General features: G+C 44.4%; 3 protein-coding genes and 1 long non-coding RNA gene across 6 annotated transcripts in view; 2 read left to right on the forward strand and 2 right to left on the reverse strand.

Annotated features, from left to right (window-relative positions):
- LOC120663066 (disease resistance protein PIK6-NP-like) overlaps positions 1 to 22,830 on the reverse strand; it is a 53,357-nt gene extending 30,527 nt beyond the window's left edge. Inside the window, exons 1-4 of one of the 3 annotated variants that reach the window (XM_039942100.1) lie at positions 21,721 to 22,820; positions 18,826 to 20,945; positions 18,571 to 18,724; positions 17,826 to 17,994 (exon numbers count right to left, since the gene is read on the reverse strand). In XM_039942100.1, the coding sequence (XP_039798034.1) occupies positions 20,294 to 20,945; positions 21,721 to 22,562 (1,494 nt within the window). In that variant the 5' untranslated portion in view covers positions 22,563 to 22,820 and the 3' untranslated portion in view covers positions 17,826 to 17,994; positions 18,571 to 18,724; positions 18,826 to 20,293. Of the gene's footprint in view, positions 1 to 17,825; positions 17,995 to 18,570; positions 18,731 to 18,825; positions 20,946 to 21,720 lie in introns of those variants that run through there. The other 2 variants (XM_039942099.1, XM_039942101.1) reach the window with 2 other exon arrangements.
- LOC120663068 lies at positions 1,520 to 3,572 on the reverse strand. The gene is made up of 4 exons (XM_039942102.1): positions 3,096 to 3,572; positions 2,825 to 3,007; positions 1,855 to 1,918; positions 1,520 to 1,765 (listed from the first exon to the last, which is right to left on the reverse strand). The coding sequence occupies exons 1-4, from the start codon at positions 3,323 to 3,325 to the stop codon at positions 1,718 to 1,720; spliced, it is 525 nt and encodes a 174-aa protein (XP_039798036.1). The 5' UTR covers positions 3,326 to 3,572; the 3' UTR covers positions 1,520 to 1,717.
- LOC120663072 lies at positions 3,861 to 6,760 on the forward strand. The gene is made up of 3 exons (XR_005670297.1): positions 3,861 to 4,019; positions 5,939 to 6,205; positions 6,297 to 6,760. It is a non-coding gene; the product is annotated as an uncharacterized LOC120663072 (long non-coding RNA).
- LOC120659144 (BTB and MATH domain-containing protein 43-like) lies at positions 12,844 to 13,452 on the forward strand. Its single transcript, XM_039937193.1, has one exon. The coding sequence runs from the start codon at positions 12,844 to 12,846 to the stop codon at positions 13,450 to 13,452; it is 609 nt and encodes a 202-aa protein (XP_039793127.1).
- Positions 22,831 to 26,913: the final 4,083 nt, after the last annotated feature.

Raw genomic sequence — 26,913 nt, forward strand, 5'->3', positions numbered from 1 at the left:
GTGATTTTTGAACTTGTTTTGAGGATGCGTTTCTCCTCTTTCTAGCGTGCAATTGGCGGTTGAAAACAAAACGAGTACTTTGCGCGCGCCTTGCCGTGCCTTTACTTTCCTTTTTTTCAAGGTATATAAACATAGAAAGCATATATTTGTATTTGAATATTGAATGTACAAAGATATTGTAATAGGCACCTAAATACATAGGAACATGTATGTACAGGTGCTAAAGCTAACATCTCTGTTTTTTTCTGGAAATTCAAATGAAGAACTGCATATAGTCACAAAGATGATACACCTGAACATTTTATTGCTAACTGAAAAATTGGATTCCGATGTTTTTGGAGTCTCTAACTGCTTCCATAAAACATTTCTTGCACATGGTTTCCTGCAAGACATTTAAATTTTAAAATATAACATATAGAAATAAAATTATCTTTACCTGTGTAATAAGTTTATTTATTAGTGCTCTAGGAAGTCACATGATTTGCTCTTTTTTGGCAATGAAGACTGGGAGCACATCCTTCCTTGAATTGAATTGAAAGAAGCATATTTTTCTTTAGAAGTTCTTTGGCAGCATTCCAAGCTTTATAAACCACTTCAGCACAATACAGTGCATATAGCATTAATAGCTACCGTAGAAAAGTGTTTTGGGCTATGAAACTAAAGAACCTCTCAAGCTCGGTAGACATAGCCTAACCACAATGGTCCATACTGTTGTGGGTGAGATAAGAATAGCCTAACCACGGCATAAATAGTTTCCTCAAATGAAAAATTACGATACATAAGGGTTTGGGTCAGCTGGCTGAGCCCAGGAAAAATAGATCTATGACACAACATGCAGAAAGCAAAGCATTACTGAATCTTTGTGAGTCTGAAACAATTACTGGACCTACAACTGTAGTTTTCTGTTTTAATAAAAGTAGCCATGACTGTAGGCACCCAGAGCCTACTGCCTTTAAAAGAGTAAGACTACCTTCATAGCCGCCATACACTGGATCTTCGGACAGTAAAAAGGGTGTGACCAGACCAATAAAAATGCATCCGTAAATCTCAAGAATAATATAGCAGCCGAAAACATATATAAGTGTCAAACAAAGTGGTATTTCTTTCAATTTGTGGGCTGGAGCATCCTAATGACAATGTAAGAAAAAGGTTTGCATACTTCCACAACAAACGCACCTGGAACAACAAAGCCCATGTCGATTCTAGTCTCAACCATACCACCAATCATCAAAGCAATATTGGCTTTTCACGCAACATAAATTATTTCAAGGGCTCCAATAACCCCTAATTTGGCGAGCTTGATGTTAATATCATGAGCGAGATTCCCACGTATTATTTTCTAAGCATCATGTAAATTCTAATAACTTTTATCAGCAGCGCTAGTGACATTGTATTTCTCCATGGCAACAATACTAATATCACGGAGACCATCCCTATAATCTTTGTGAACTGTTTGCTCAAAGAGCACAGGGGTCACATCCATTTCTGAAACCAGTGATAGAATAAAAACAAAATAAGTTTTGAGAAATACTGGGATAAAGTTGGAATACCCAGATAATGAATAGCTAATAAATTCGAAATATTGAGGAAAGATCAAAAGGCGATTTCATATAGTAGCACAGAGTTTGCAGGAGTACAAACCGTTTTTCCAAACTTGTATATCCGAGTTCAAGTTTTTCCCAAACTTGAGCTTCAGCGTTTGAAACCCTTGCACTCATTATTTTGCGGCCAATTGTGCAGCTTCATTTGGGGCCACGATTGGAATCTAGGTTGGAAAATATGGAATATCAACTTTGGTGAAAGTATTTATAAATTTTGTTGATACAGACAGAGTATGATGGGATGACCAAATACCGTTATGTCTGTAGTCACAGTATCTGATGCCCCTCCAAATAATTTCCACACAGGGATGCGAATGCTGTTAGGAATTGCGTCAATCAGTGCCATCTCTACTCCTGCTCTAGCCTTAAATGGGAAACTTACAATTAAATACAGATGCAATGGGAAATCTTGTATGAGAAGAAAAAAACAGCAACCAAACACTTGAGTAGCCATTGAGAATATCAGAAATAAATGGTAATCATGTCTGTTTTATCCTTCACCTATCATATATGTAAATGGAGCACTTCCACATGAGCTAAACGAAAGAATCATTTTTTTGTTTGCACAGAAAGGACTTAGGGTAGTGTTTTAATTGATACAAAACTGTTTGGTTTAGTGGATTGTATTCTCAACGAACTGTTCTAAGCTTGTAAGTAATCAAACATTTTGCAGGTCAGATGGGTATTCAGGGACAATTGTACCAGGCAGACACCATCCAGAGCAAATATTAGTAGATGTAACCAATCTTAGTTTGAGGCTACGCATAAGAAGAAACATGGGTACTAGCGGCAGAAATTGGTGATAAAGCAGTAAAAGCACATTAGTTCTGTAATTCAGCGCCTAAAGGGCAATTCCCGTCATCATGGAAGTCTATACTTCAAACAGCAGTCACCCCATCGACATCGGGAATTTGGGATCAACACATTTGAAAAATTCAGATTTTCACGGCATCCTAGATTTGTTAACGCGAGTCAGGTATTCCAGCTCCATGAACCCCTGCTCATGGCACAGGAAGCCAAGAACGGCTTAGATAATTGAATAATTTATCTGCTCACCCACTCCACTCCAAGAACACGACATCCAATCTCTTAGCCACATCCGAGTTCCAACAGATCAGATCGAGGACCCGACCAAGCATGCAGCCACAGGTTAACAAGGAGGAGTACATTGTCGAGCTTGAAGGGGACGATGACACCAGCCTCAGGTCAACCAGGAGGAGTACCTTGTAGAGCTTGTTTGGGATGATGACACCGAGGCAGAACATGAGCCAGAAGGGCCTTTAGAACAGGAAGAAGGCCTCCCCAGCGATTGCTCCCGTCCGCGGCCAGCCACGCCCACGGGTTCCTCCTGCCCGCGCATCTGCCGCCACCCCTGGGCTTCGGCCCCGCCCCCGACAGTCGCGCAGCTGCAAGAGGAGGAGAGAGGACAACCCGGTCAGTTGCGCGGATGGGAGCCAACGGAAGCACGCGCGGGAGGACGGGCGTGGGATGCACCTGCCATTGGCGGGCTGGTTCCATCGCGTGCTGGACACCGGTCGAGGAAGGACACCGACATTTATGGAGCATCGCGCCGAGCGCCGCCGCTGGTGCTCCCACGAGCGCGTCGCAAGCTGGTCCTGCGGCGGCGCGTGTGGCCGGCTGGTCCCTGGCCGTGACAGACGGCAGTTCGGGCGCCTCCACCTAGCGGACGGCGCCACTGCGGAGCTTGACGTGTACGGCGACATTGGAGACTGTCTCGAGGCACGAGGATGTGGTGGTGAAGGGCGTGGTGAGGGAAACGTCGAGCAGGGGAGCTTCGGCCTCCCTGAGCGCACTGCAGCCGAACGACTCCACAGGGAGACGGCGAGACGGTGCAGAGACGCGTGGAGGAGGAGGCAAGCTGGTGGGCGGCCGCAGGCCGCGACGAGGGTAGGCCGCGAGCGTACAGGGGACGGCGAGATGATGCGGAGGCGGCGAGCTGGCGGGCGGCGGCGAGCTGGTGGGCGGCCGCGAGCTAGCGGCCACGCCGGAGCCACCGCGCCGCGTCCTCCGGCCAATAGCGATGTAGATTTTTTTTACTGTCGTGGCTCAATGAGGTGCCGCGGAGGCGTGCAGCTTTAACATATAGAAATTAGGATACACAAAATGGGCCGCCGCGGGTGCACAGATTTCCTTTCTCTGAGTGAACTTTAAATGGGCCTTCGCACACAGATGGCGGCCCGCTATAGCCCAAACATGGCTCAGTGAGGCCGCTCAAGGAGCCTCCTCTGCTGGAACAACCGAAGGGGGAAGGAGAAGAGCGGCGGCGGCGGCATGGCGGCGCGACTCCTGCGCGATGTGGCATCCACTGCGGCCCGGTCGGCGCGCGGCCACCGCGTCCCCGACCCCTGCGGCGCGTTTGCCGGTCCTGGAAGCCGAGGCACCGCCCCCGCCACTCAGGTCTATCCGCTCCCCATCCGACCCCCCTTGCTCAGCTTCCTGCGCTAACCCTAGTTCCGTGCGCGTGATGCCCCGTTGCCGCACCGCGGTGAGTGGCTAGCTGGGAGGCGAGGATCTCGTCGGCGTTCCCATAGTTCACTCGCGCGGCAAGACGAGCGAGTTCTACTTGACAGGTTCTCGTTGTCGTTGTCGTTGTCGTTGTCGTTGCCGTTGCCGTAGATTGATTTTCACTTCCTGCAGTTGCACTGTCAAATGTTTCTTTTTTTCGTTCAAAACTGGTGATCACAATCCAGCTTTCCCACCACAAGCAAACAGAGAAATGAGCAGGCCTCTCTGCTATGAGGGATCATAAATTGAACGCACTGATTGACTGATTTCTATTTTCTCCGTCTCACTTGTGTAAATCATCAAGACAAGTAGCACCCAAAGAACTGACCCTCCCGTCTCGTGTAAAAGATTATGATTTTCATTTTCGTGGTCATCGGCACCAACTTCAGCCTGTGAAACTGTCCGTCTCCATGCCTAAACGTAAAATCATAAAGTCTACATGCTAGCATTTCCTTCAGCATTAGCAAAGTGACCTCAAACCTGTGATAGAATTTTACAAATGACAGATCGATCAGCTTCTCCATGGTAGAATATCTTCAAAAATTTGACATGGGCAACTGCATCTGCATGTTGGAACTTTGCCAATAATACTGGTACTCTCACAATTTTTTTAACTCTAGATGAGCGTGAGAACCATTGCAAGCAAGGAACTGAACCACCTTATGGCCTTGGTTAAAACTTAGGGTACAGAACAAACTTATGGGGTGGTTTGCATCGTTGCAAGTCTTAAGGCTCAATGCTCACAGAAACATGATCCTTGAATATATGCTCTGTTTGTTTTGTTCCACATTCTCAATCACATTTTTTTTCCTCTGAACTCAAAGTCAATGAAAGTTTCATTTCTAAATTTTCTCACTGTGTAACAAAAAAAAATAGTTTATCACTGAGATGTTTATGTTAGCTAATTGGATTGATGGGTGGTTTACCTTGCTGTAAAAAAAAAACTCGACCTGCGGGGGGCAAGCTGCCCCCGCGGCATTACATTTAAGAAGAAGACCTTCTCACACAGGCCGAGAAAACCCCCGAACCCCGGTCCCATCCTGACACTGGGAGGCGTTACCCGTGAGACTACCTACCTGGGCCATACACGGTCCTCAGGCTGACCTGGGCCGCTTCTTTTACCAGTGCTTTGGCACACAGGACCGGCGAGGGGATTTTTTTAACCCCAGCCCGAAATTCGCTCCCACGGGGAGTCGAACCCAGGACCTGAGGAGATGCTACTTAGCCCCCTAACCAACTCAGCTAGGAGGCTGTTCGCTGTTTACCTTGCTGTAGTGTGGGGCCCAGGAGAATTTATTCTTGCCTTAAATCCTTTCATGTGCCTTTCGAAAATAATTTTATCACTCACATTTTTTTGAAGATTGCTATTACTGCTTAAACAAACCTATCTTGATCAAATCAGACAGCCTACATTTCCAAGAAGGCAACAACTCAGAACCATATTCAGTTTTGTGTGTTGCTAGTTGAATGAAGAGCACAAGTGGTCTCACAAGTGTGGCAATTTAAAATGCAGTCATCTTACATTTTGAAATATCCCTAATGATAAATCTATGACTGCCACTGCACGCTTTTGGGAACTATATATGCCCCCCCGCCCTGCTGGTCACAGCCCAATGACATAGACAACTTTTCCTTGGTTCAATACTATCATATTAGACAAACAAATTAAGTTAAGATTTGTCCTTGCTCCATCTCCTTTTTCTGTTTCGTTTTGGTTCTATCACTCTACATGTAATTCAACATTTTCTTTAATTTTTTATGCATCTATAAGAAGGCAATGTTTTCACTGAGCTAATTACAAATTTCCACAGGGCCTTCGTCATTATGCAGCACCATCCAGTGAAGCAGTGGGGAACTTAGAGATGAGCTTGGAATTGGATGCACCCAAACCAAAGCGTAATCAGTCACGTATCTCAAAGAAAAGCGGAACAGCCATGATGCTTCCACTCCATTTCCATTACGAAGATGTAATACGTCAGGATTCAACGTGACTATCGTCACTTCGGCCGACACAAAAGATGAGACCTCGCTACTTTGGAGTGGCTTCATGCTAAATGATGAGGGGGAAACCAAGTAAGGTAATAGTTCCTATCTTTATTCCCGCTTAATGTCCCGGACATTGTACTTGCTGCCCTCCTTGAACTGAACCTTCAGTTGACTGTTTGGCAGGGGCTGAAGGTGGTCACTTCTCTCAAAATGGATTTTGGTGGTTATTGCTCAAGCAGTACAATGCAGCATTTATCAGTTTTGTAGACTGAATGAATGAAGGTTGTGTGATTGTTATGTGTAGCGATGTATGGAGCTCATGTTTAATTGCTACATTTAATACTGTATGGACTTAATAATGTAGTAGGATCCAATAGGTAAGTTTTTGCTTATTTATGTGGGTCATGCCGAAGTAGTAGCATGGAATGCTCGTTGCTGTTTGTCAAAACCATTGCAAGAGAGGGCAAAGGAACGCAGCTCAGCTTCAGTACAGGTAGTACTGTGAACTTGATCTTCGCAACGAGTTGCATTTTGCTTGTCTCTGGCTCCTGTCCTGTAGTGACATGGAGAGCTTGCGTGTTTCTCGAAATCATTGTAAGAGGGCATATTTCCTTGTGTTCCAGATAATTTTTTCAGCAGCACGGTGTACAATTTGTCTGTTGTTGGAAATTGCAGAAGGCTGCAACTCGTGCAATATGATGAAACTTTCAAACACAGGTATTGTACACCTGTATATCTAGAATCAGACTCTGAATGGTGTCTAGTTCTGCAACTAGCTGTAGAATGGTCGTTTTATGGTCAAGGATGAAAACGGGGGCGCAGCTGATCTTGAGGTTGAAAGCGTAATGGTTCTTGTAAGCGATGGTGTAATCAAGCGTCGGCACCTTAGATGAAGTAAGTGTATTGATCTAGATGCTGATAAATGATGATAGATTGAGTTTCAGAACGGCATGTCAATTGACCAAGATTGAGTTTCAGAACGGCACACTATCTTAAACCAAGAAGCTTACTAGTACTTCTTCCAGGCATATGCTACAGAAAGAGAGATCAATGCTGCACAAGATTGGCAGCTGAGCCGAGCCAAGCTGACCATCTTGTTCCTTCGCTGAAATTTTGAGTTCTACGTGTAGGTAGGATTTTACTTGCCACTGTAGGTTTGTACTCTGAATAGGATTTTGCTTGCACATTCTGAAGAAACTTGCAAAGACAGTGTCACATACATACACCACACAACATGCATGTTCCTACTTCCTAAGCTGTTATTGCATCCCCTTTTTATCTCCTGTACCTTCACTATCGTGCATCGTGTCGCTTCAAACGTTGATGCTGAACTCATAACCTTTTTGTGACTGGTGAACAGCTAGTTAACGCCAAATTTACTACTGCCCGCAGGCTCCTTACTAAAATTCACCCTTCATAACATAAGGTTGACATGGCACGGCAGTGATGTTCTCACATAGTTCAGAAATTCTTTTTCCCTTTCTTCTGAATCACAACAGAATTCATAAACTTTGAATATACATACACATGCAGGCAAGCTAGAACGAACCAGACAAAAAACAATGACATAAGACTGCCAAAATGCATGCGTACTGGATTTTTCTTTTCATTATCTATTCAAATGGAACTAAACCGATTCTTGAAAAAGAGTGTAAAAAAGAGCATTATGTGTAAAGATCAGCCACACAAGCTCCGATCCATTCGAGTTTGATCGACAACTAGATCTCCAATTTTAACGGAATAACACATGAAGAAGCAGAACACATAAGCCCAAGGGCACCATGAAAATCAAGGCATAAATGTAGGAGGAGGCATCTACGCTGACCATCAGAGGGTTGCTTGGCGTCGCCTCCCTTGCGTCCAGAATCTTAGTGAGCAATTCCTTGACAACAGAGGGGCAACGCCTTGCCAGATGCTCGACGTCATCCGTCGCCATGATCGCTCAAGTGTTCCTCCCAGCAGCGATGAACTCCAGGCACTTGTCCTTGAGCTTCCAGCACTGGTGCTGCTCTCGGCTACCACCAGCATCGGCAGCACCGTGCTTGCGCTGAAGCTGTGCTTGCACAGCTTGTTCTCAGTGACTGGCTTCAGGTCCTTGAGATTGTACCGGTCAGCCGCCACGATCAGATCCCGGGCTATCACGGCGGCCTCTTCCCTCGCGTTCGTCACCGTCGCCGTGTAACGAACATGGCCCTAGGCTATTTCGTGTGATTTTGGTGATCGTGTGACAACACAATTAATGGGACTAACGAGTTTGCGAGGTCATATTTGCAGGATTTCTTAGGTCCCTTGGATGATGTCCAAGTCATATCAGAGACGTCCAATGCACCGTCGAAACAAGACGTCCAATGCACCGTCGAGACGAAATATCCAATACACCGTCGAGATGTGATGTCCAATTCACCGTCGAGACGAGGCGTCCAATTCACCGTAGAGATATCAAGTCGCAGTGAAAAAGCAGAGATATATTTGGAGTGTCCATATGACTGCTGCGACAAGTTGGACAAGTGCAAAAAGAAAACAGGAAAAACACAGTGGGTTCGGATAATCCGACACCCCAGGGTCGGACTATCCGACCAAAGCAGCCGGATGATCCGACGCTAGGAAAACTGAAGGTCGGACAAAGGCTCGGGTGATTCTGCAGAGAGCCTATTTTCTCGAGATGGAAAATGCCTTCAGGGTCGGATGATCCGATGCGAAGAATTTGGAGCGTTAGAGTAATGGTCGGATAAATGATCAGAGACGTTGCAGTTGAATTCAAAATCAGTCTATTGCACCGGATGATCCGACGCATGATTTGAAGGCCGTCGGATAAACAGGTCGGACAAATGACATCAGCAAAAGTTGCAATGGGTAACGGCTATTGTGAAAATCGCAATGGGGTCGGATGATCCGACGCCTTGATCTCAGAACACGTCGGATTATCCGACGCCTACGCAGAAAAAGGAAGTAACGGCTCTAAACGGCTAGTTCAAGTTGGTGGCCTATATAAACGCCTCACCCCGGCCATTTTGGAGTTGCTGAAGTTCAGAGAGATTCTAGATACATTGAAGAATATCAGCTATCCAAAGAGCAAATTGATCACATCCTTAGGTTTAGCACATGCTTTGTGAGTGTTAGTGCTAGAGTAGCTCTTGAGTGAGTGAGAGAGCAAGGTTATGTGCCTTGTGCCTTGGTTTTAGGAGAGAACCACCACATGTACTCGGTGAGCCGGCCATCCTTGGAGTCTTGGTGACTCGCCGGCATCGTCATCGACCCTCCGGGTTGGTGTGGAACGGCGACGATATCTTTGTGCGGGGGACGTGAGACCCCCACCCTTCTTGGTGAAGCTCCTTAGTGGAACCCGGGGCCAAGATGACCGTGATTGTGTTCACGGAAGAGATTTGGTGGCCGAGAAGAAATACTCTTTGTGAGTGCTTCAACAACATGGGTGTAGGTGTGCCTTTATGGCTAATCGAACCATGGGATAAATTCTCGTGTCAAAGAGTTTGCTTTCTCTCATCACTCTTTTAAGCTTCCGCATTTACTTATTGCAATTTTTATGTGCCTTTACTTTCTAGAGTAGAATCTTGATAGAATTGGTTATAGGTTGCATATCTCTTTTGGGATAAAGGTTTTCACACTAAAAGAACACTAGTTGCACATCTAGATAGTATGTCCTAGTTTAATTTATGTGTAAATAGTTGGAGCTTGAGGTTAAGATTTTTATTTTGCCTAATTCACCCCCTCTCCCTCATAGATTACGAGCACCCGATTCCTTTCACGCCGGCAGCGAGTCCGTGTACAAGTAATGCAGTAGGGCCTCGAACGCGTCGGGGTGCATGTCGCAGATGCGGATGTGGCTGCCGCCGGTGGCCTTCTCCTTCGCCGGGGCGAAGAAATCCGCCATGAAGACCGACGACCGGGCGGCGAGCACGATCTTGTGCGCGGCGAACACCTTGCCGCACACCTCGAAGTCCACGTCCGCGCCCTGCTTGGTCTCGAGGAGGCGGCCGAGATCCGCGTGCAGGCCGGACATGGAGATGGAGGAGCGCAGCGCCCTCACGGCCGGTGGAGGCGCCGTGCTTGATGCTCCCGCCGGCGCCGCTGCCTGCTGGACTGATGGTTGCGGCGGCGGCTTTGATACTGGCGCCGACATGGCAGCAGAACGCTACAGGCGCGCGGCCGTTCTCTCTCAGGCGATCACGTCGTCAGTTGTAGACCTGCAAATCAATCACGCCTTCACGTGATCTTCCAAACGAACTACCAGATTTATTGGTTGTTGATTATATCGCGCACCCTAATGTTTCAAATAAATTTTAATTATACTAATTATCAATTTTTGCCCAATAATGCAGCAAGTAAGACATCACTTTTGTAATTTACTGCGTAAGAGAACACAACGATCCAAGCATCTTGAATCGTCGTTGGAACTCCGGAAGAACACCACAATCGTCCATGGCACAGCTGCTCCAGTACAGGTGCACAATGGATGCTGCTCGTCTTCAGAATCGCAGAAAACACATAGTTAAGATGAATGTGATGCTCCAAATGCGCACATATAGGAAAAGAAAAAAAATCTGATTTATACCCTCCAACTATCGTAAAAATTTATTTTAAACTTTTCAACTGCGAAACCGGATAACAGAAGCTATCAACTATTGAAACCGGACAAATTGACTCTTAGGATGGTTTCGAAGGTGATTTTATATTCTTTAAAAAATTAAAAAAGTTTAGTTAGATCTAAAAAAATCAAAACTAATTCATTTTAAATTAGAAAAATATGAAATTAGTACTAAAATTTTCTAAAAATATAACATATCTATTATTACTCTATTTGAATCTTAGTTATTCAAAAAATAGGCATAACCACAAACATCCAAATATTATGGAACACAAAAGAATTAGATCTGAATAACTTACTAGTATTGTGTGCCAATCATTTTTAGAAAACTTAGCTTATTTCATGATTTTTTAACTTAAATGAATTACTTATGAATTTTTTAGTTAAATTTGAATACTTTTAATTCTCACAAAATAGAAAACCATCTAAGGGGCTAAATTCGTCTAGTTTCAACAGTTGCATGGTCTCTGTTATCTGATTTCATAGTTGATGGTTGAAAATTGGATTTTTATGATAATTTGAGGGTGTAAATTAAACCAAACTTTTTCCCTAGGGAAACACAAAGCTCACAACATTTATTGAAAAATGACAAGTACCACACGATTACAACGTATGCTGAAACTAAAATAACTTCGTCAATACAGGCCAGTGCTAAGCTTGCCGTAGTGTTTCTCTATAATAAAAGAATGACCTCTGCATCTCTAATGTTTTTTAAGAATAGCAAACACGAAAAGGAGCATCTGGAAACAGAGAGCAAAAATGAAAGCTTTGATGAGACGCTTGCTCCTCGCCATCCTTGTGTCCAAAATCTCAACGATCACATCCTTCACGGCGGAGGGGCTACTTCTTGCCAGATTCTCAATGTCGTTCGTCGCCATGATCGCCCACGCGTTGGCTCTAGAACCGATGAACCCTAGGCACATCTTCTTAAGCTTGCAGCACTGGTACTGCTCCGCTATTGCCAGCATCAGCAGGACAGTGCTCACGGCGACATGGCTGCACAGCTTGTTCTCCGTCAGTGACTTGAGATCCTTCAGGTTGTACCGGCCGGCGGCGATGAGGAGATCCTCGGCGAGCACGGCTCCTTCTTTCAGTGAGTTCATGGTCATCTCCGGCAACGAGTCGCATTCGCATCGGATCGCGAAGCGATCGCCGTTCTTGAAAAACTCCACGAAGTACTCGCGCGAGACGAAGCGCTCGTAGCCGCACGCGTCCCCCTTCCGGCCGAAGGCGGCGGCGACCTTGCCGGACGTGAGACACCGCGCCCCGCCTCCCACGTCGCGCATCATCAAACTGAACATCACGTGGACGTCCTCCCCGGCGGCGGCAGCGGCGGCACCGTCTCCTTCATCTTCGTCCATCAGGAGGTAGAGGGACATGAACCCGGTGGTGCCGGCGAGCCTCCCGCGTTGGGGTAGAAGACGACGCGCCAGGAGTGGCCGCCGACGTGGACCGGGGCAGACTTGACGCAACTGCCGTTGGCCAGCTTCGTGGCCTCCGAGTAGGAGCCGACGGTCATCGTGAGCACCTCCTCGTCGCACGGCGGCGGCAGCATGGCCGCCGACGCCGGCATGGCAGATCGAGCGCAAAGAGACGCGGGCGCGCGCAAGCTTAGTTTCCTAGGGCCGGCGATGGGAACGATAGTTCACGAGATTGACGCGAGGATTTTATCGCGCATGATCGATGCCCATCGCATCACCTACCTATTTCTGTTTTTTGAGGGATAAATATCGAAGCGTTCATTTCGGTTTCCGTACAATATTTAATATATACTTGTAGGATATAATTTATATATTGGTATGTATAAGCTTGTTTTTTCATGGTATATATAAGGCTATAATTCCGTACGTGGTCGGGATAGGCCATGTCGTAGTCGTATAGTACTTCTAGTAGAGGTGGTAAGGAGACAAATAATTTAATCTAGATATAATCTAGGGTACAACTTAAAAAGAGCCCAACTTTTGTTTTATAGAATTTTGAGCTAAAAATAGAGTATATATGAAGATCAAGTTAGATTGCGATAAAAGTATAGAGTCATGATCCATTATCACCTCTAATACTACTCGCACTTGCCCATTATCACCTCTAGTTTAGCTAGTTCCCACTGACGACGATTATTCGGCGGCGATGTCCCCGTTGTACGCGCCCCTAGCTGCCGGTGCCGAGGACGACAACCTGATCCGCACGTTGCTCCCAGAGGAGGTGACCGTGTCCAGCATCGTCGCGAGAGCGGTCGGCACCGGGCACCACATGCTCAAGGTGGAGGGCTACTCGCGGCTCAAGCACACGCGCGGCGACAACGGCAGCCCCCTCCTGTCCGGTGAGTTCAGGGCCGGCGGCCAGACCTGGAAGATCCGCTGGTACCTGGACGGGGCGCACAAGGAGGACGCCGGCTTCGTCTCGCTGTACCTGTCCCTCGTCGACCCCGGGACGAGCGCCGCCGTCCATGCCGAGGTCAAGTTCGAGCTGGTCGACCAATGGCCGCTGCTGCCGCTCTGGTGCCGGCACCGGAAGCGCTTGCAGGTTTCCCCCTTCCAGCCGGGCAAGTCCTGGGGCTTCCCCAGGTTCATCGGCGCCGGTGCCCTCGAAGGCGGCGGCTCCAGGTTCCTGAAGGGCGACTGCTTCGCCGTCCGGTGCAAGGTCACCGTCGTCGAGGAGCAGGGCGCCATGGAGGAGGAGGTGCAGGCGGAGGACATGGAGAGGATGGGTGTGGTGTGCCTGTGCAAGGACGGCTAGTGCAGCAAGCTCCACCGCGCGAGGCCGGCCCAGACCTTCACGGAGGCATTTGCTAGCTTCTGTCTTTCCATCTGTGGATAAGCTAGCTAAGCTATACTACTATACTAGTAGTAGTGTGTTTCTCATAATTAGTCAACAACTTTCCTTTGCTTTGTGAAGGGTGGGTGCTAATGGGCTTCGGACCGGGCCAGGCTAGGTTTTAGGCTTGGATTTGGGGTGCCCTGGGCCCTTTTCGAGGCCTGTTTCCTAAGTGAGTTTTGGGCTCCCGTCCATGGTTTTGAGCATTGTGCAAAAGTAGTTCATTTAGGTCCATTTTCCTTCAAAAAAGAACATTGTTCCAAAACCAGATACATATGCAAAAATGGGGTTATTTCAAGTGCCAAGTGGAGGGTTAGTATAAGAATGAGTATGAAAACCACACCAAAACAACACTAAAAAGGTGTCATTAACGAGCGTCAATAGGTTTATTGTCGCCCCTGGTGAAGATCTAAAAGAATATCCATAAAAACTTTCTTCAAACCAGGATTTCGGCCAACCAAAACAGAGGCCCCACAATCGAGTTGAGGTTTAAGCTCATCATACACTACTTGGCAAGAGTAGTCTTGCACAATCCCCCTCCAACAACTGATACAATCTTCATCATCTCGTGGGGCACCTCGTCCCACTAGGGCGATGAGACCATTGATATGACCCCACCCCTTGAATTATCAATACCAATGAGCTGCTTCACCTCTTTCTACATAGCTTCAACATGAGGATCAATTGCCAAAGTAGCATAGACTGCATCCATCATGCATCTATTTCAGATTTAACCATGCATGTAGCCTCTTCCTATTATGATCAAAGTATTAAGATATCCAAACTTATTAGCACAAGGTAACTACCAGCTAATATGAAATGCACAAACATACCAAAATGTGGCCCTTCACTTCCTAACGAACCGAGATTGAAGCATGTGACCTGCAGAAAGCAAGTATATTACTCAAACTGGGAGTTAACCAACAGTAAAATAAATCAAGCAAGAGCATCTGTTCAATACCCAGAAGAGCAACATAATATAATCAAGAAAAGCATCAAAGTAAATAAGTTTTAAATCTGTAAGTCCAAGCTGAAAACAGTAAAAAAAACAGGCATTCTCATATACATTAGAATGAATAGGTTACTGTCTTTTTTATCAGACAAGCAGTAGAATGCAGACAGTCTCAATATTTTTACTCATCTGTATGTGTGACTGCACATAATAGTTTAGGTTCTGGCTCGGATTCTTGTTCTTGTTCTGGCTCCGAAGCAGTAAAACAGAGTATCAACAAAACTCAGGTCAATGCTTTCTACATGGCATATATGATATATCATAAAAATAATCAGCTCTCATAAATATATCAATACAGTAAGTAGTTAGGGAGCACCAACATTGACAACAAATGACATGTACATCATGAGCCTACTGCAATTGCAAGTGATAGAGCATCCAATACATATATAATGAGGTCATATACTAAATGTATAAATCAAGATGTTTGGTCAGATACTTACCACAACTGTCGAAGCAAGAATCTCCACAGTTCATCAATGAGCTGAAAGAATATCAAGGACATCGGTAGAGCTGATATTGTATCAACCACTGTATTTTGTCAAATAAAAAGGAAAAACAATAGTAGCATAGCTTACATATTCAAGCTGAGAAAAATTTCCTCTCAGCTCAAGTTTAGTATGAGAAATATTAACCATCATTGCACATGTCCAATGCCTCGGCTCATGTTTAGTATGAAAAAAATTAGCCATCACTGCACATGTCCAATGCCTCATCTCAAGTGTAGCATCCAAAAAACATCATTGAAAATGTCCAATGCCTCGGCAAAATTATAGAATGAAATAAGAAAAATCATCATTGGCATTGAACAAGTTCTTAGGCAGAATGAAAACTATTATCCTCGGCATGGACAAGTGCTCACTAAAAAAAATTGTTCTCAGATTATATCGGCAGGCACAAGTGCTTAGTAAAAAAATCTTTCTCAGATGTATCTCACACAATTGGCATCGACAGCAACAAATAAGTCGTACATAGTCACCAGAGTAAGGGAGGAGGGGACGCAGGAACAAACAAAGGAGGGGAAGATGGGCCCTTTTTAACCATAACCTGTAGACCAAACAGAATTGTCAGTTTTTCTGCACCAAATGCTACCAGCAATGAAATGTTATAAAGAAACTCAAGTGATAGAAGGTTCAGAAGGTAATTCATGCTCCAAGTGTATTCAATACCGGAAAAAGGATTAACAAAGATACACCATCATACATCATAACAATTGCCAGAAGCCAAGCTGCAATAAGATGATAAAGAGAAACATAGCAGCAATATAGTAATTAATCTTGATACCACATAAAGCTGATACAGGTGCAAGAAAATATATAAACAAGCAACCAAAATAAACTTTGGAACAAGAAAGATCACCGGGTTATATCTGGTGTTCCCTGGGAAAGCTTTTTACAGCTGCATCCCATGAACGTGCATTGAGAAAGACGATTATCAATGAAAAAGCAACATAATGCTTCCTAGAACAAAGCTATATTCATGTTTTATGATATATCTTCAGCAACAGAGACGGTAATCAATGAGTTTTCGCTCAATTGTGCATGAATTGCATCAACGATTAAGCAGAATTTAAGATCAGGATGAAGTGTAGAGGGGCACCAAAAGAAGTGAAAATTATTGGGTCCTTACTATCAGTTTTCTTTATTGACAGTAGGCTCATGTCCAAATAAAAACTAAGACATGGATCCACAATATAATTCAGATAAGTACCAGATGGATATGCAGAGATCATACTTGCATAAACATGTTCAGAACAAGAAAGATGCCAAACTTTTTGAGCCATATAGAGAATATGTTCGGTCAACAAACAAATGTTCTCAACAGAACATCCAAACTTTTTGAGCCATATAGAGAATACTTTCAATATAGGTCAAATGCTTGTTTTATAGCCTATACAAGCACAGGTTTAAAGTATATACACCTTCACATATAGCATGTTCTGGAGCTTATAAATAATTCTTCATCACATATCAAGTGTAAGAACTAGATTATTCAGAAGAGGAACAATTTGCATAAATACAACACAACAAGGAGGAGCTAGAGGCCTTTTACCTAGAGTTTGTCTGATCTGTGAAGGGGAACTAACAATTTATCAAACCAATGCAAGGATAACCTCGGAGGCATATCATCGAACACATTACCGAAACAACCCAAGACGCATCACACACCTAGTTAGGGACCTACCCACAGCAGAAAGGGAAGAGAAAGGGAGGGCATACCTAGAGCAGGAGGGGATTGAGAGGGGCCGGGCTCATAGGGGACGAAGAGCGGGGTGTGCTGGAGATTGGAGAAGTAGAGGAGGGAACAACCCACCTTGCCAGATCCATGGCCACCAAGGCTGGACCGGCGGGCGTCGAGGCTGGATCCCATCTCCTCATCGGCGTTGACTGGGCCGAGGGCAGCCTCCGGGGTCCAGAGGTCTATGGATCCGTCCCGCCTGGAGGTGGCAGCGGCATGTCCCGGTTCCACCACCGCCACTGATTTCAAACCCTAGCACCGTCACGGAGAAGAAGGCGGCCTCGGGAGAAACCCTAGATGTGCCCTGCGCGCCTCTAGAGAAACCCACTGAATATTTATGTGGTGAGGTAACAGCTCCAAAACTTGAAAGCAAATCAACGGTAGGTGGCAAGAATACTCCATGACTGAAGCTGACGAGTTAATAATGAGGTAGCTTAGCTTGATGATGAGGTCTTGTGACACTTGAAACGGTTTAATAATTTTCTATCTACCACTAAAAGTATGAGCATCCTAAGATAGCCATGGGAAAATCAAAAGTTCAGCATTACTGTAATATACTAAAAACAAAAAGAAAAAAAATTTCTCACACAACAGATTCGTATTTTCATAAAAGCACCATCAAGACCTATAGTCTATGACGATCTTTGTTCCTAGGATGCAGCACTATTCAAATCTGAGAATATTTTTGTCGTGGAACTGACCGATGGGCTTAAAACCATAAGAACGATGGGAACAAAACCATATGACCAAACAGTTAAAGTGTTACAACATCTCAGCAATGTGAATGGGTAGCCCCTCCTCCTTTTTTTCTGGGCTTGGGACCAGCTATGCGAAATTAAGTGTTACTTCAAGTTGCATAGGCGGAGTTCCCTACCCACCCACCCAAAAAAAATAAATATAGAAATAATGCATTTTTTGTAGTTTTTAGGTTTTGCATTTTTTTTCTGGTTTTCTGTTTTTTTTTGTTTTTTTCTAAGCTAAGAAGCAATGAACCCAAAAAAAGAAATATAGAAATAATGCATTTTTGTAGTTTTTAGGTTTTGCATTTTTTTTCTGGTTTTCTATTTTTTTTGTTTTTTCTAAGCTAAGAAGCAATGAAAGTACATGGACCCACAAAGATAGACATGAAGGCCCCATTTGCGCCAGGTCACACGTAGTGCCACAATTCCAATGTGGTGAAATTAAGTCCTCCCATTGAGCAAGCCAAGCTGGACCTGCGAGAGGGCAGAGGAGAAGGTGGTCAAGAAACCTAAAATCTTCCACACGCTGAAACCAACGTTAATGAGCGACGAAAGTCATCGGAAATGGAACTCAGACACAAGAACGGATCGGACATGTGCAATACTACTGAACGAAATTTGATATGCCGAGGATTGGCTGCCAAGAGATTTAATTTGTGTATTAATGCAATTATTAAAGATCAATAAATAGGGTATAATGCGGCATGCAATCTAACCTACCAAAGCAAAAACATTATAGTAACATATTCATGCCATAACATCCAAGAAGATGGTAGAAAAAGAATAAAATAGAGAAGTAAGAGAATCTTCATCGGATTAGTAAATTGGACCTTTTCCTTAATTATATGTATACCTGGAGGAAGTAAAATACAGTCCGTTTGCAAGCGAACTGAGGAACATTGAAAACACGCATGCTAGTAACTGATTCCCAGACGGACTATTAATGTGGAAGAAGGTAGTGCAACGGAAGAAACCGAAGAAAATGAAACAGATGAACAAATAATAATAATGTTGAAGTAGAATGAAGGGGTCCGAAATGAGTCTGCTTACATGTATGCTACGGGAAGGAAATAAGGATGACTTGCGTCCAACCGATTCAAGCGCTGGTGGGATCGGCTCCTAACTCCGTGGCAATGACCTCATCGCCAGCAGATGAGACCTCACCTTCCTCTTCCTCTTCCTCCTCACACAAATCATCACCATCCTTGGACTGGAAGCGGGAAGGAATTCGATCATCAGTATAAAAAAATAAAAAATTGTTGAATTCACATACGAACCCGAGTGAGCAGAGCATCTGGTATGTACCTGATCGCCGATTTGATCCGTTGAGTGTCGCATCATTTCATCTTCACTACATCGATGGAGATCGAGCTTGAGGCTGTTGGGATGGAGTTGTGCTGCGTGCCTCAGCTCAGCCTCTGCTTTCTCCACGTCATCAGGAGAGGCGCCCACACAGTCGACATATACTGTGCCTCCGCGAAGCGAAGGGAGGTAGTGCAACCCCAGGCTGCGGCAGCTACCGTTCCAATCCTTGTATAGGGCCCTGACGGGAACCTGAAACGCGAGGTGTTGGAGATTTGGCATCACGGTTGGTGGGACTGATCTGTTGGAGGACTCGTCCTCTGTGCTGGAACCAAAGGCCGCCAGAGCACCCTGCTGCTTTCCATTCCAGAGGCTAAATGAAACACAAGCCGAGTCCTCGTTGACCACAAACTGCACCATCCAGCCCCAGAACCTGCAACGTCGCAACTTCTGGAAGAAGCCATCGCCGGCAATAACAACAGTTGCTGTGGAACCGGACGACGATAAATACGGCCGAGGCCTATGAAGATCGAACCGACGGAGCTGTGGCAACCCGCCCACGGCTCGCAGACCGGCCTCATCTATATTATCCACTTTTAAGTCCAAGTAGCATAGGCTGGGGAGACGTGCAGGGCTAATCCATGATGGCAGCCGACGGAGCACTAGACTTTTTACTATCAAACTTTGGAGATGCTGTGAAAGCACCACCCTGTCCCACTCCGCCCATGGGGCTACATCTAGTGATAGATGCTGGAGCTTGTGGAGATTCCCTAGCGACTGCGCTAGATCCGACAGCACCGTCCCTTCCAAAGAACCATTAATGTGAAGCACTATGAGTTCGGTCAGGTTAATGCTAAGCACTCTGAGTTCGCTCAGGTTGCCGAGGGCCTTCACAAATTGCCGCTTGGACTCGTGATTCAGGTTGTCGATACATATATGCAGCTCCTCCAATGACGTCAGCTTCTTCAGCAACCCATCCGGCGCGCGCGTACGGGAGCCACCACGTAGGCAGACCAGCTGCGTTAACTGGCAAACGCCAAATGGCAGTACCCGTATGCCAGAACTGCCTAAGTCAAGTGTCTGTAGAAACTTGAGCTTTCCTATTTCTTCCGGGAGCTCATAAATACCATATACTTTATGTAGCCCAAGGTACCTCAAATGAAGTAGATCTCCAAGGTGCTTAAGACCCTGCCAGCCTTTTTCACAGTTGCAGTCCTCTAAAGCTAGCACACGCAAGAGTTTAAAGCTTGGATGCAAGACCCAACTATTAATATCACACCTACTGGCAACCAATGACCTCACTCTTGCCATGCCCGTATCATCTTCCTGCTGGGTTAATTGCTTCATCACTCTGTTCTGGTGAGCTAATCTGCGCACCTTGTTTCCTGAAGGTGACGTGACTTCGTCATCATTTGAGATAGTCACAAACTTTTCTTCGTATGACAAGCCACGGATGAGATCGAGCACCATGTCATGAACTTGGCACACATATATGTCCCCAACTCCGTCCTCTGCCCTGACTGCCTGGATCATGCTTTCCGAGCTGATTGAAGTATTCCTCCCCCCGCTGAAACAAGCTGGTTCCTGCTTTCATCTCCACGAAACCTTCAGCTATCCATCTCCATATCAATATATCTTTCCGAATGAAATAGTCTTCGGGATACACACTTAGATACAATAAGCAAGTCTTTAGATGCATAGGCAGATCATAGTAGCTAAGAGACAATATCCACTCAGTATCTTGTGCTTGCTGGCCATCATTACCGCGATAGAAACCAGGAGAGTTGCACACAGCAAGCCAGTCTTCCCTTTTTTTACCCACAAGCATACTAGCCATTGTGATGATAGCTAATGGTACACCACCACATTTTCTCATAATCTTTTTAAATGCCTCGGCAGGAAGATTTGCAGGACGTTCACCTCCACTATCAAACAGCCTTGTGTATAACAACTTTTTGGAGTCATCATCTGAGAGTCGTCGTAGCTGGTAATTAACACCGGTGGCAACTTCTGATTTACGTGTAGTTTTGATTACTATACTTCCTCTGTCATTCTCAACCAAAGCCAATTCTATATTCTCCCAATCTTTTGTCTCCCATACATCGTCGATAACAATAAAATATCTGCATGTCAAAAGCCTCCGTTAGTTAAATATGTCTAAGCCATCTACAAAACAAGGAGTTATAATAGATAAAGGATTAAAAAAAATCATCATTACAAAGAATTACATTGTACATTTTGACGGATCGATAATAAGTTAACATCATTCGTAATAATTATTTAAGGTTAAAAATTAAGACCCAAAAATATATGCTTGAAATGGTAAGCATACATGGTTTTAAATAGCGGGCTATGACAAATAGCAGCGTATTTTTTTCCGAGGCTAAGAGACTATAGTGGAGGCTATAGCCGGCTATGACAAATAGCGGTTTACTACTAAACCATGAAGAATACAAGTAATAGATGCACAAAAACATAGTAATTAGAGAATTTCATAAACATAAATATATTACTAGGGCTACGGGAACATTACCTAAGTTAACAATACAATAAAATTTGTACAATCAAATATTCAGTTGCCAAAAGACCAAAGCAGTAGCACCAAGCTAAGTATAAGGCTATAGTGGCGCTAAAGCTACACCATTTAGCGCAGCTATAGCTCAAATTAGCGTCCATAGCTGCCATAGCGACACAAACTGCCATAGCGGCACAAATACAAATAGCGTAGCGGAGACTCTTTAAGAAGACTATAACGGGGCTATAGTGGGGCTATAGCCCGCTATTTAAAACCACTGGTGTAACAAAATAATTTTGTATTGCACTAATAATAGAATTATAGTGGAAAATACACTCTTAATTTGCAGCGCGAAGTATCAACAAATGGCTAATAATTCATACCTCTTGCTTTGGAGGAAATCTTTAATTTCATCGATGAGCTGCCTTACGTCCAATATATTATATTTCGTCTCCCTGAATTCTTTCTTGTCAAGATCTATAAGAATGTCTCTTAGGACTTTCTTCACATCAGGATTTCGACCAACTGGAACAAAAGCCCCACAATCGAATTGTGATCGTGATTTAAGCTCATCGTACACTGCCTTGGCAAGAGTAGTCTTGCCCAATCCTCCAACTCCGACAACTGAAACTATCTTCATCTTCTCGTGGGACAACTCATTCCCCTGGGGCGACGAGAGCATTGATAGGAGCTCACCTCTTGACTTATCAATACCAATGAACTGAGTCACCTCTTTGTACATAGCCTTAAGACGAGGATCAACTGTCGAAGTGGCATCAGGTTTGGCCACAACAATCTCGTCGATTTTGCACCTGTCGCGCCGCTCAGCCACCTCCTGGAGTTGCTTCTTGATGTCTTCGATGGCACTAGAAATCTCACGGCGAGCCTTGGCTTTGCCGAATAGGCCACCCATCTTCTTCAGGGCGCGTTTGAGCTTGCTCTGGTCAGCGGGCTCAGAACCCTGGACACGCACAAGGAAGGTGTCGAGCAGATCTTCTACGTCGTAGGACACCTCCCTCATCTGACACGCCCAGACCTTGGCCTGCTTGTGATGCTGATCCCACGGCAATTGTGCCACCTTTTCAAGGGCAGGCTTCATGCTCTCCAGCTCCTGATGGAGGAACATGAGTTTCTTCCTCACACCATTCTGCAGCTCGTATTCACCTTTGAGCAGCTGGTACAACTTGGGGGCGAGGTTGCCCATCGCCCCCGTCACCAGTTCCATGACTGCCGCCGGTGAGCTCTCTCTCAAGATTGCTGTGGTAGCGTGTGGGTGTGGTTGGCCTCCCTCTCAAGGGAGGGATATAATTCTTTCTGTAGGGCAAAGCCACGTATATAAGGCCAGCTTAGTTCTCTGCTTTCAATCATGTGTGGTGCGGTCAAGGTACAGCGAGCATCAAGCAGCGGTACAGGAAACGCAGGAGCTAGTCAATTTTCGAGATTCTTCTGCCGTGTGCGGTCGAAAGAATCATTGCGGTCACCGGGCGTACATCACAGCGATTGCAGATGAGTGGGGGCCGACGACTTGACTTGGTGGCCGCGCAGGTCAAGGTCTCTTCCAATCATGCATGTGCCTCCAGCCTTTGTTTGGACTCTGGAGAGGGAATAAAGTGGAGTGGCTCCCGTGAGGCCGTGAGAGCCGAGGCACCGTCAGTGTCCGGCTTTTGTTTTTGTTTCCTCGCTAGCTGTGGAAACGAAAGGAGATGCGGTGGTGCTGGCCTGGAACGAAAAGCAGTTTGTCTTGTAAAATCATTCCAGGAATCAAAACGTGTGGAATGCATGCATGGTTTATTTTTATACTCACAGGTTCTGCATATTATAGTTTGCTCGGCGGATAAGGTCCGTCATACGTTGCTGCCTGTTACTAGCTAGTAATAGGCTTCGGTGCCCTCACTGATCACACGGTCTATATGCAGAACAGCGAGAGCGCATAGGATGCTAGGCCCTTGTTTGGATGCGCGCTAGAATCCTAGCGCTAGAAAAAAATCTTTCCCACATGAAGGAATGAATAAAGTCTATTTAAAAAAAAATTTAGGGATGGGTGTAACTTTTCGCGACGAATCTAATGACGGTAATTAATCGATGATTTGCTACAGTGATGCTACAGTACCACCCTCTAAACGCGCGGTCAAAAGTCTCATTAGATTCTTCAGGGTCACTAGCGCGGGGATTCTGGAGTTGGTTTTGTAAACTGACTTTGTTTGACACCGTAATAATCAGTCAAAGTGTCACTATTCACTAGCGCGCTACAAAACCAAACGGGGCCTATATATGAGCAGGCACCGTACGTCCACACCACTGGGGCTATAGCTATCAGGAATACTCCCTCCATCCCTATTTAGTTGTCGCCGTTTGGTGTGCATGCCACAAGTTTGACTCGATTTGTACAAAATACGTGTAACATTTAGATCTTCAAATAAATTTGTTAAAAAACTAGATTCAAAGATCTTTCCAATGATACTAATCATATACTATAAATATTAATACTATTAAATATATATTTAATTGAAGATGTTTTAAATATTAATACTATTAAATATATATTTAATTGAAGATGTTTCTTGGGAAACGCAAATGATAAGTATTTACAGACGGAGCGAGTATGGAAAAGCGAAAGTGTGCCCAACACCCATGTGGCTGCGGTCCAAAGTGGCATGGCATCTTCGATGCTTGATGAGTACAGGTCTGTAGGTTACACACCCAAGGTTGTGGACTTGTGGTCGTCCGTCCTAACCTTACTCACGGCACAAAAGGATCTTTCAGACTTGATGCTCTAGGGTCTAGGCAGGGTTTTAGGGTTTTCTTTGTAGCGTGGGGTGCTAGTTTTCTTTATTGTAGTATATTTGAATTATTTTTATTTCAATATCATTTGTGCAGATACTTCCATTTATTTATTTGGTTATAACTGTTTTCTCTGAATGTGTCGTTATCTATTGCCATGAACTTCAATTCTGACTACATATTGTCATCTTCCTCGTCTTTTCCTTTTTTTCTATTATTATTATTATTATTATTATTATTATTATTATTATTATTATTATTATTATTATTATTATTCTCTCATGACTGCGTAATTTTAGCTGAGGCCAAATTCAAGTAACTTTTGGTCTCATCTTATTGAGCTCTATTAGCGATAAAACCACATTCCAAGTCTTTATCTATTTCCTTAGCTCATTTATTGATTTAAATCCAAGATGATCTTGCTTCTTCTATTATGGATCTATAATTTCATTTTTTCCCCTATAGTATAATTTTATGCATCACAAGAAATTTCTTTTTTCTTTGTACTCTGTTTATTGTCCGCCGTTAGATCATAAAATCCAAAGATGCATGGACCGCGTGGTGCGGTCTAGGTACAGCGAGCCTCAAGCAGCGGTACAGAAAACGCAGGAGCTACTCAATTTTCGAGATTCTTGGTCTTGTTTGGCTGCGCTAGAAAACTAGCGCGCACGTATTTCGAAAAAAAATCTCGCATGCATGAAGCACTAAATAAAATTTATTTGTAAAATTTTTTTTAAGATGGGTATAATTTTTCGCGACGAATCTAATGACGGTAATTAATCGATGATTTTTTACAATGATGCTACAGTAACATCCTCTAATCGCGCGGTAAAAGACCTCATTAGATTATTCAGGGTCGCTAGCGCGGGGTTCTGAAGTTGGTTTTGTAAACTGACTTTGTTTAACACCATAATTAGTGATCAAAGTTGTTTACTGTTCACTAACTAGCGCTAGAATTACGGCACAACCAAACAAAGCTATTCTGCCGTGTGCGGTCGAAAGAATCATTGCGGTCACCGGGCGTACATAGGCTTCGTAGTGCTACTGTGGTGGTGTGCCATCACAGCGATTGCAGATGAGTGGGGGCCGACGACTAGACTTGGTGGCCTAGCAGGTCAAGGTCTCTTCCAATCATGCATGTGCCTCCAGACTTTGGGTGTGTTTAGTTCCCACCAAATTTCTAAATTTTCTATCACATCCATCACATTTCCTATCACATCGAAACATTAAATATAACAAATAATTCATGCATGGAGTACTAAATGTAGTTAAATAAAAAAACTAATTGCATAGTTTTGATGTACGTTGCGAGACGAATCTTTTGAACCTAATTAGGTCATTGTAGGACAATATTTACCACAAATAAATAAAAAGTGGTACAGTAGGCTATAGTGATTGATGCGATTTTTTCTCCCTCAATTCACCTCATCTAAACACAGCCTTTGTTTGGAGAGGGAATAAAGTGGAGTGCCTCCCGTGAGAGCCGAGGCACCGTCAGTGTCCGGCTTTTGTTTTTTTTCGTCGCTAGCATCTAGAACTCAAAAATTTACCGACACAGAGCTCAAAGCATTCCAGTCCGTGGAATAGTACGTGGAATAGTACTCAGCTGGTGGGTCGGGACGCTGACAGTAGAACTTGTCATGTTTGGGGGTCTTTAGTTTGAAGTAGCACAAGTAACATAAAAATTTTGACCAATAATTAGGGATAATAAATAAAGGCAATTTACAAAACTAACTTCACAATCCTGCGCTACTTCGCGAGACGAACCTAATGAGGTCTTTGACCGCACGATTAGAGGATGGTTACTGTAGCGTCACTGTAGCCGATCATCGATTAATTACTGTCGTTAGATTCGTCGTGAAAATTTACACTCATCCGTGAAAAGGTTTTGCAAATAAACTTCGTTTAGTACTCCATGCATGTGAGATTCTTTTCTCGGGAATCGTGTGCACTACTCGTGCTACTCAAACCAAACAGGGCCTGGAGTAGCAAAAATTTTTTTTGAAAAGCGGAGTAGCAATTTCAGCAAAAAGAAAAACTCCTAAAGAATGAATATACATAATGTTGGAAAAGCATAAGCAATTAAATTGTCTATATTTCCTCAGCAGATTATTAGACTTCTAGCTGCTGATTTATCGGTGCATATATACGACTAAATATTGTTTGAGAGCGAGATTGACTGATCACATTTTGTCAGGTATGGTGCAATGTATAAAAGGAAGAATTTTAAATGCTGGGGATCTGATCCTTAATTGAAATGGATTTGTTGCCCACGCTCTAGCTCCTATATATACACAACCGAGTCCCGAGTTTGAGCTCCGGAGCCATGACACTTCCTCATCGATCACTTCGACCTTTCCCTCATGTTAGTTATTTATCTGCTTCCCTTTAACATGTTTTCCGTAGAATTAATTTTTGCAGCTCCAGATAGAAACATGGTAGTAGTGTTTGCTATAGGAGTGGAAGGCACTGGGATGGCTCAAAGTGCAGTAGTTCATGCACGCTCTACTCGCCCTTGTTCTGCTTCAACCTATTACTCAATTGCCTCAAACACCAAATCGTGCTTGTTGACAGCCAAATTTGGCATCTGATGAGGTCGACCGGTCTGACCGGTCGGGCCGACCGGTCAGGTCTGTTCAGTCCGAGTAGAATTAGATTTTTTGTAAAAAGTCCTCATGTAATCCTACTCGTGAAGGGGTACGTCTTCCCCGGCCTATAAATATAAAGGCTAAGGCCGATTGAGGTTATTCCCAATCGAATCAATACAAAAATCGCATTACTTTTATCTCTCAAAC

This window comes from Panicum virgatum, chromosome 2N (genome assembly GCF_016808335.1).
Source record: "Panicum virgatum strain AP13 chromosome 2N, P.virgatum_v5, whole genome shotgun sequence".
Taxonomy (NCBI): Eukaryota; Viridiplantae; Streptophyta; class Magnoliopsida; order Poales; family Poaceae; genus Panicum; species Panicum virgatum.